The 9,927-nt window shown below is 41.4% G+C and overlaps 1 protein-coding gene across 3 annotated transcripts in view; it reads left to right on the forward strand.

The window, feature by feature from the left end:
• Window positions 1-8,941, forward strand: part of mrpl11 (mitochondrial ribosomal protein L11) — an 81,428-nt gene extending 72,487 nt beyond the window's left edge. For all 3 annotated transcript variants that reach the window (XM_061834775.1, XM_061834776.1, XM_061834777.1), the window contains exons 3-6: window positions 240-335; window positions 5,553-5,646; window positions 5,976-6,135; window positions 7,867-8,941. In XM_061834775.1, the coding sequence (XP_061690759.1) occupies window positions 240-335; window positions 5,553-5,646; window positions 5,976-6,135; window positions 7,867-7,975 (459 nt within the window). In that variant the 3' untranslated portion in view covers window positions 7,976-8,941. The remainder of the gene's footprint in view (window positions 1-239; window positions 336-5,552; window positions 5,647-5,975; window positions 6,136-7,866) is intronic.
• The last annotated feature ends 986 nt before the right edge of the window (window positions 8,942-9,927 follow it).

Below are 9,927 nucleotides of genomic sequence, written 5' to 3' on the forward strand. Positions count from 1 at the left end.
CTGTGATTTAACACACAGGTAAGTTTAAAATTCACTTTTAATTTGACTCTGAAGAGTCTCCATGTACACTAACTTTCCAGCACCTGTACAAAATAATGGCATTTTAAAATATTACTTGTGTTTTGCATCGCATTTCAAGGTGAAAGAATGATATTGAAGAATGCTATTTTTTTTTATTGCTGTCAAAATTTACTGATTTACTAAAGAGGAGTTTCCTGATTTTCTTCTCTTCATCCCAGAAAGGAATCGCTATCGGACAGTTCTGCAAGGACTTCAATGAAAAAACCAAGGAGATGAAGGAGGGCATCCCTCTCCCAATCAAGATCAACGTGAAGGTACGCGCGTCTGCCGAACCCCGTTTGACCTCCTTAGCTTGACACCCCGCCCACCTACTGTGACGCTTAATTCCGCCAGCTGAAGAACATTTACCGAGCGCCTCCATTATTCATACGCCGGCGCAGAAAGTCAGCCTTTTTTCATTTGCATTCATTAATGAAGCAATACCCGGAGGAATGTGCAGTCAGGCGGCATTAAGTGCGAGGAAGACATGGGAATGAGTGAAAAGAGCTTGTTCTTTGCCCCCCAACCCCACAACCATCCCATCCCACCCACTCACATCACCAGTCATTATTTGACTTGACACCCTCCCACCTCATATTTCAGTACTCAGTGACTTGTGGAGCTCCTTGTAGCCCATTACTGCCACCTGCAGGTGATGTCAAGGCTTCTCGTGCAGCGTTCCCCAACTCTTACGTGAGCCCGGGCACATATTTTATGTCGCATAAAGCCCACAGGGTACTCCCAAAATAAAATGTCAACAAAGTCAAAATAATGAGGATCGCATCTCAATTTTGTCACAAATTGACTTAGTGCAGAATGTAGCCTGGTTAGTTAACCTCAGTGACTGGCAGATGTTTTCAAAGTAAATTTACTGTAATTTCTTAAGTATAATACATCCTGAAGTATAATGCGCACCCCCCAAAGTTGACCCCAAAAAAAAAAAAAAATAAAAAAATAAAAATCAGGAAAGCCCTTCTACCAATGTACAATGCGCACCACCAATTTGCTGCTACCCATATGCTCAAAATATTGGGAATTATCTGTATATTTTGTTAGGTTTGTACTTGTGCTGTTTTTCAAAAAAATGTCTGTACAACAATCATTCATAACAATCATTGTGCATGTCCTGATGTAGCTGAAATATAATCTCAGACAGGCCACAGGACACGCTTGTCCTGGTCCCTGTAATTATCAGAACAGAATCCCTCATATAAATGGCATAACATTTTATTAATACTGCTGATAACACATATTACAGTCTTAAATAAAATTCAACACTGTTTGACTTAAACTTTTTTTTTGCATTAAATATTTGTGCATAAAACGTTTGTGCATAGTGCAGTTTATCCTCTACATTACACATTCTTGGCTAAGACTTCAAAAGCAACATCTGGCTCATCTCCAATCTGAAAAATATCCATCGTAGCTACCTTTGGTGACTTGGTCCAGTTCTGGTGCCTCCTGAATTCATGCTTAGTGATCCTATTTTGCTCCCACTGCATGTCATCCTCTGTGACATCCATGGCGTTTGTGGGGAAACATTTTTTGAATCCCAAGAGATTTGCTTCCTATGTCGCCAGGTGGGTGACAGGCTTCGCTGCGGAACCAAAACTCTTCTGATTAATCTGAATCTGATTAAAACACTTAAATATTTTGATGTACTGAAGGATATAATGCGTGAAAATCATGATGTCCCAAAAATGGGACGCTGCCCACGAATGGGTTAATGTTCCCACGACGCTCGTATTACGTAGCTTTCCTATGGCGTCAGGTAGCTGTCAAAACAACGTGAGCTCAAACTATGTAGAAACGAGGGTAGTGGACACATTTAAAAAAAAAAAAAAAAAATGCGACCATTTCAATTGTGTTGATTCTCCATTTTTTTTTAAACCCATTCATGGACAGGGTGTCATTTTTTTCCTTATTGAGATAAAAGTCCACAGGCCACAAGTTATATGATAACTTCACTAATTTATAATCGCGTCCCAAAATTTTTAAGGTACTTGGGTTTTCTTAGATCGTCCCAAAAACGAGAATCAGAATCAGATTAAAACACTCAAATATTTTGATATACTGAAGAATATAATGTGTGAAAATCACGATGTCCCAAAAATGGGACGCTGCCCACGACGCTCGTATTACGTAGTTAGAGCTCAGGTTTTTTTTAAACCCACCTGACGCCATAGAGGCGAGCTATCGTTGTTTCGGACTGTGACGCTACTTCCGGGTTGGCGGCGTCATCGGCACGGCTGATGACACATTGCTTTTAAAAACAACTGCACAACTCGCCGTTCTCGTCGAAATTTTTTTTTTGTCTTGTTTTAACTTAAGCCAAGACACAAAAAATGTCGACTACAACTCGCCGTTGTAGTCGACATTTTTTCTCTTGGTTTAAGTTAAAACAAACTCACAAGCAGTTGTTTCTGATCTTTGGTGCAATAGCAACAAACATGCTACGCTAACGATCGTAAAATGCAAGGTACCTGAGGAGGTCATAGAGTTCAGGTTGGGAGCGCACATACCGTAATATATATAAATGTGTAACAAAAGACATCGAATATCATATCTAAACGTTTGTGTGTGTATATATATATATATATATATATATATATATATATAATATATATATATACATACCTTTTTTTAAACACTATGTACCCGTATGAAACTATACAATGTGATTGTATTTTTTAATTTTTCATACCTACCTAAACATAATGCGCTCTATTAACCTTTTGAAAATATTTTTGGAAAAATTTGCGCATTATTTTCGAGAAATACCGGTAGTTCCTCATATTGTCAGCCGTTGTAGTGCATTTTCACTGATCTTTCCTGACCCACCAAAAAAAACCTGAATTCCACAGACAGGATTGAGGTGGAACTCCGACCTTTTGAAAAATGTCCTGAATGAATTACGAATGTGTAACTTCGCTAGCTGTAAACTCTTGAATGACAAATATCAACGCTGATGGCAGTGAAGGAATTAAGCTAAATGTCACAAACACACGCACTGTAGTATTTTCGTGTTGACATGGCTTTAAGGGTCATGACATCAGGGTCACTCTCTGGATTAGCAACTATCACTCTGCTTGTTTTTTCACATATCGTAAGTCAAAATTTGGCACGCATCACAGAGCAAAAAAAATAACCCCAGCGGCATCTCAGACTACTCAGGAAAAACTCAGAAGTTGCCTCACTCGTATGTCCGGGTGCAGTACAAGCTCAGTCAAAAATATTTTCCATTAGTGGATGAGGTTGTTCCATGATGATGCTCCATCTTCAGTGTCTGAGATGAGACTCTTCAGCGCCACCATTAAAAAGAAAGACGCACCGCCCGAGTCGACTTTCCCGGCGAAAGACAGGCACTGCTTTCATGTCGACGCCATGCGGTGAAACCTGCAGCTAATTAGCTTAGCCTAGCATCAATAGCGAAAGTCTGGGGAATTGCGCTACGCCTGGCACGTGCTGCGTTTTTAATCATCATCAAAACTTCACGCAGGTGTGATTTTGCCAGAAAATACAAACAGTGTCAGTTTCGGGGCGAAGTCTTTTTGAGGCTGCGTGGGTGCCCACATTTACATCAGTGTGCGGTGCTGCGGTTGTTGCGTTTTTTTTTTTTTTTTTAATGACTCTTTTCACAGCAGTTGTTTTGACAGAGTTCAACATGAAAAATTGTCAAACGTGTACTTTGTAGAGAGGCGTAATATTTGGCCATTTAGCTCTGGATAAAAGTGATGATCCAGGAATTGAGTTACTGTTCTAGATGAAACGCAATTATCGATAACCAAAGTCAGTGGTCGGTTACTATCAATGTCTTTGTTTTACGTTTAGTTTGACAGTACATGTGATGAGAGTGGCATAAAAATCTTGCAGCCCCTTTCTTCAAGGATATTTAAAAATTCTCTTATTTGGAGAATGGCCCAATCGACCATCTTCTTCCTTTCCTCAAAGCGATGTTAGGGTACACGAGCCTCCCGTTTCTTGAAGGCGGGAGAATTCCGAGGAATACTTGAAAGGTCAAGTGCCATCCCTATAAACATTCTAAAATAGATATTGACATGAAAAATACATATAACATTATTCACTTCAATGTCTGTATGGAAAAATAAATATGAGCGGAGAGCGCGTCATCCATGCGCAAAGTTGCGGAAGTCTCATTCGACATCCAAGTGGTCGCCATATTGGCTGCATCTTCTGTCCGTGATGTCACAGGGGGACATTTGCCATTGCAAACACGCAGTGGCCCCTACTATGGGAGACGAACACGCCCCTTCTGACACGGAAGCTCTTTCCGAAGAAGAGAACGTCTCACAATCAATCGAGTCAAGCGTCCAGGGCAATATTACCCTATCGTTTCGAGCCACATTTAGATGATATGCGGGTTACTTCTAGCTAACAACAGACTCCCAGGCAGTATGTATGAGTCACTCCGGCCAAAGCCGTGCTCGTCCGCGAGGCACGGCTTGGCCAGCGGCTCTTGGGACACGGAAGCTCGGCCGAAACCGTGATCGGCGGACACGGAGCCGACGGGCACATTGACACATTTAGCACCTCTGACTTACGAATGCGGATCTTTTGTTACATTCTCAGAGGAATACGTCCTCAACCCCCATCTATTATTTTTTTTTAGTAGCTCCATACACACCTACCTGTCATTTGGAACCCATGAAGCTCTTGTCCTTTGCACCCATGCAATCCATTTTTCACCACGAACCGGGTCTTTTGCAAAAGTATGAAGAGTCCACCCTCCCAAGTGTTCGAGCAATATTCAGCAATACAACGAAACGGCATTTTGGCTAACACGAAGGAACAACGAGCTACCTTCCAGCAGGTAAAACTAGTAGAAACGAACAAGTCTGCTTGAGGGTACAAGCATCACATACATCACTTCCTGCTTCTTCTCGAAAACAAATCCCTCGAGAGGGTTTTCATGGCGGGAGTTACAAAAAGCCATATACATCAAAATCATGTTTTGTGGTGAAAAAAACGGATGGGTCCATACCGGCTGCCGTTTTTTTAATAACATACTCAAATCATGCATTTCATGACAGTGGCCCTTTAAAAAAAAAGTATATTTCAATGGGTTTGAGTGTGTTTACAAGGTTTAAATATGTTCAAAGCGTGTGGGTGGGGTAAAGTTTATAAAAGAAAAAATTATGTTCCCGTTTCTTTGAGCATTTCATCTGGCTATGGGTACATCCCTTTCTGTGTAATATCTGGCTGTATTTATTATTATTATTCACAAAGAACTGCTCAATTCTTGTTGGCTACATTCAAGCTTTTAAAGCGCTTTTTTTTCTTCTCAATTCCTTTTTATCAAGTTGTTCGTCATTCATTCCTTCTTGAGGCTCTCGGCAGTATATTTTTTAACTCAAAAGTCTTATTCTTTTCATTTTTTATGTTAGGCACAGAACAGACTTTGATTTGATCTGAGCATTCTGTTAAATGACAATAAGCGGCACTCTTTTTTTTTTTTTTTTTTTTCTCCTCAGCCCGACAGGACGTACGACCTTCACATCGGCCAACCCACCGTCTCGTACTTCCTCAAACAAGCGGCAGGCATCGCCAAAGGAGCCGGAAAGACAGGTGAGAAGTCCGAAGTGTTCCCCCCTTTCTCCCTTTTGAGCTTCGGTCCCGAGTGGTGTTGCTTTCACAGCGACTCCAGACTGACTCTCGGCTCCACAGTAAAGAGAATGGCTGATCCCTCCTCGGCTGTATTTCAACCCTCGGGGTTCAGATGTTGACATCTAACACCCAGCTCCAGCCCGCTTTCTGCCGAAGTCGAGTTTTTGGCTTTATTAAAGCGACTACGTTCCACGTGCACCTGCTGCAAATCTTTGTTGTGCAGAGACCAGAAGGGAGATACAAAGAATTCTATGAAGTTTTCAAATATCCAATTGCCGTTGCATCTGAAGGGCACGAGACGGCAGGCATGGTGTCGGTGCGGGCCGTGTACGAGATCGCTCAGGTGAAAGCCCAGGACGAGTGCTTCAAGATCAGGAACACCTCCCTGCAGAACGTGGTCAAAAGCATCGTGGGCTCGGCCCGCTCGCTGGGCATCAAGGTGGTCAACGAGTAAGTGGCGCAGCCGACGCTCGCTTTCTTACTTCATTTTAGTTTGTGCAAGGAGCTTCAAGTTCATTTCAGCTCTGAAAATTATTTATTATTTTCTGTGACTATGAACACATTTGTGTTTAAGAAAAAGTTATTTTGTCTTTGAGATCAAAAGGTTGTGTTGTATTGTAATTTGTAAAAATATAAGTACAATCATTTTTTTTTATTCTTAGTAATTTTTTACTTCTTAACGTAAATTTACAAAAAAAATATTGAATATGCATAGTATTACAAGAATAAATTATATAACAAGTATTTTTAAATGAAAAGTGAATACAAGAATAAATTAAATGAACTATTTTATATTTATAAAAAAGCAATATATTTTCACAATTAAAGATGTAATTTTACAAGAATAAGCCCTGCTGGTAAAGCGTTGGTCTCCCAGTTCTGAGGACCTGGGTTCGATCCCGGCCCAGCCTGTGTGGCGTTTGCAAGTTCTCCCACGTGCCTGCGTAGGTTTTCTCCGAGCACTCCGGTTTTCTCCCACATCCCCAAAACATGCGACATTAATTGGACACTCTAAATTGCCCGTAGGTGTGATTGTGAGTGAGGCTGTTTGTCTCGATGTGCCCTGCGATTGGCTGACAACTACTTCATGTTGAACCCGGCCTCCTGCCCGTTAATAACTGGGATTGGCTCCAGCACTCCCCGCAACCCTTGTGAGGATAAGTGGCAAAGAAAATGGATTGATGGATATTACAAGAATAAATTTTTTTGTGAATGAACTTACAGTTTTGAGAACTAACTTGTACCTCTGGAAGATATCACATTTTGAGAGAAGCCTTGCATTAATCCATCCATCCATGTTCTGAGCCGCTTAGCCTCACAAGCATTGGAGGAGTCCTGTAGCCAATCCTAGCTGTCAACGGGCAGGAGGCGGGGTACACCCTGAACTGGTTGCTCGCCAAATCGCAGGGCACATCGAGATAAACAGCCACATTCACAATCACACCTAGGGACAATTTAGAGTGTCCAATTATTGTTGCATGTTTTGGGGATGTGGGAGGAAACCGGAGTCCCCGGAGAAAACCCACGCCGGTACAGGCGGTTCGGGATTGGACCTGGGACCTCAGAACTGTGAGGCCAATGCTTTCCAGCTGCTCCACCACCGCGCCGCCCCATTTTTAATATATATTTTCAAATCTTTGGAAAAAAGTACATTTTTGGATTGAAATGTCATTTTTAAAATTAAAATTATATTACAAAAATGAAGTGGAATATTTTTTAGAACCCTGCTCATCCCCATAATATTGTGGAAGTAACATCCTCTATCTTCAAGCAAGGTATTAGTCACAATATTCCAAAAATATTCTGTAAAAGAGACATCTTTTTTTTTGTTTTTTTTAGGATTCAGGTTAAAAAAAGTGTCAGTCACGAAAATTGCATAATTGCCTGATTCACTTTTAGTCATACCTTTTTTTTTTTTTTTTTAATGTAAAAGTATTAACGTTAGCAGAAAAGGATCATTTTCTTGCCTTTGAAAAACTTTTGATTCTCCGGGCAGTGTTTGGAGTTAATTCTTAAATGTCATACAAGTACGAAGATTATAGCACAATTGATATTGAAATAACCCACTTTAGGAGCTACTTTTTTTGCAGATGCAAAAAAAAAAAAAAAAGAAAAGAAAAGAAAAGATACCCCAGCCTAGCACCCTCTCCCCCGCCTAATCCTTCTTTTCGGTGTGTTCAGCCTCTCCGCAGACGAGTACAAAGTGTTCTTGGAGCAGCGGGAAGAGAAATTGAAGGCAGACGCGGAGGCAGCCGCGGCCGAAGCGCCGCCGCAAGGCAAGAAGAGATGAGCGGCGCCTTCGCCGCGGCGCTTTACTGACACCAACAGGCCGCGGGAGGTGCGCCCGCGTCCTCTCGGGGAAAGCCCTTTGAGCTTTATGAAATAATCTTCACATCGAGGTTAAGGCAAGACGAGTTTTATTTGCTTGTGGCACATTTTAAACACAAGGTACCCGTATAGTAGTACAACAAAGGACAGAAATATTTAAAAAAAAAAAACATTCAAAAGACTGCAAGTACAAGGCTTACAAAATGTTTTTGAAGTACTTTTAAAGAGATCATAAGCATGAGTAAAAAATAATTGCATTTAAGCTGGTACATGTATTAGTATGCGCTTTCTCACTAGTGCACTAGTAGACGAGTGCCCTATAGTATTTTTTTTTTTCCAACTACTGCGGCATTAGTAGCAGAGTTGTCATACTAGTAGGACAGCCATGCTACAAGTTGGGCAAAACTGTGCACTAATTGACATCATCGTACGAGTACCACTAGTGAAGTGCGAGATGTTAACTAGTAGAATTTTGTATCCAGCAGTACTATTAGCGCATGGTTCTCAACTTGTGCAGATTTACTTCACTAATAACATGTAGTTGTCCTACGAGTGAGGACAAAGAGTGTACTTGTTAAAAATGTTACTAGTGACTCATTGCTACAGGTTGGGCCCAGTAGTCTTGCTAGTGCAGCACAGTAGTTTACCATAAAAGTTTAACTGCTAACGAAGTGGCACTAGTTGTCGCAAAAACATTACTAGTAAGACAGTCAAATTTACTCGTGCTCTTTAGTCATTCAAGTCTGTTGAATTGTCTTACAAGTGAGGGCAAAGAGCGTACTAGTATATGCAGCTTAAGGTGGATGTAAAGGATATATGGAGTAAATGCTCAAAAAGCTTTTCATACTTTCCCATTCCTATTTATACGCACTGTATACACGTACCAAATATACATGTTCTGTGAAGCAGCACTGAATAAAAAAAAATTCAACTCTTACAAAGGCTTACTGTTCATTTGATCGGAAATTTCTTGCACTTCAGGGGCCGCATGTACAAAAGGTGCGTATATTTACTGTCATTTCTGTCCTATTAGCCCCGACTTTTTTCACACGCTTTTACCCCTGCCGTTTATGCGATGCTGCGGCTAATTTGTGCATTTTTTCTAATGGCCGCAAGTGGGCACTCAAGCGGAAAAGGTAAGAGTGAGGCTGGTGGAATATATGTGCCGAGGAAGTGACTTTTACCGCTCCGGCCCTGTTAGCGCTGTGCTAGCGTGTTACTGCTGTGTCCCACTGATTTTTATTGGTATGTTTTTTTTTTTTTTTTTTTTAACTGGCCCTGTTAGCGCGGTGCTAGCGTTAGCATTAGCACGGCGGCGCTAGCGTTAAACTCTCTGTGTACCGTCTGTGCTTTTCCACAGCTGCGGCGTATGTGTGTGCCAAATGGTATTTCCATCACAAATGTACTGGGTGAGACTTGTAACCAGGTGCGCTCTGTAGGCCGGGAATTCTGTAAATGTGGACGCGGACCAGGAGGGGTAGTCGGCGCCTCCAACTTGCACTCAATTCTACGTTTATCTGGATGTACAAAGGAAATGTGCTTGGATTCATGCGTACGCACAAAATCATACATCTGCGTATTTTTGTGCGTACGTTTTCTGGATTTGAGCATACGCCACGTTTCAGTAGGAGTCCATGTACGAGCCCCCCCAAAAAACATCTTTTGCACTACAAAGGTTTTTCCACAAGGTGTCACTCTTATACGACACCACAGTTTGCCCTTTTTCCCCCTCATACATTTTTGTGCATTTCCCCTCATACATTTTTCTTGCACGGATCCAGCTTTATGCGCACTACAAAAAAAAGTTGTATATCCATCGAGGTCCTGTGTATGTCATATTTCATACATCGCTTCTACGTCGTACTATACATCACAAAAATGCTTGTGACTCAACATTTTGACCTGCCATTTCTC

The sequence above is a fragment of the Syngnathoides biaculeatus genome, chromosome 11 (assembly GCF_019802595.1).
Source record: "Syngnathoides biaculeatus isolate LvHL_M chromosome 11, ASM1980259v1, whole genome shotgun sequence".
Classification (NCBI taxonomy): Eukaryota; Metazoa; Chordata; class Actinopteri; order Syngnathiformes; family Syngnathidae; genus Syngnathoides; species Syngnathoides biaculeatus.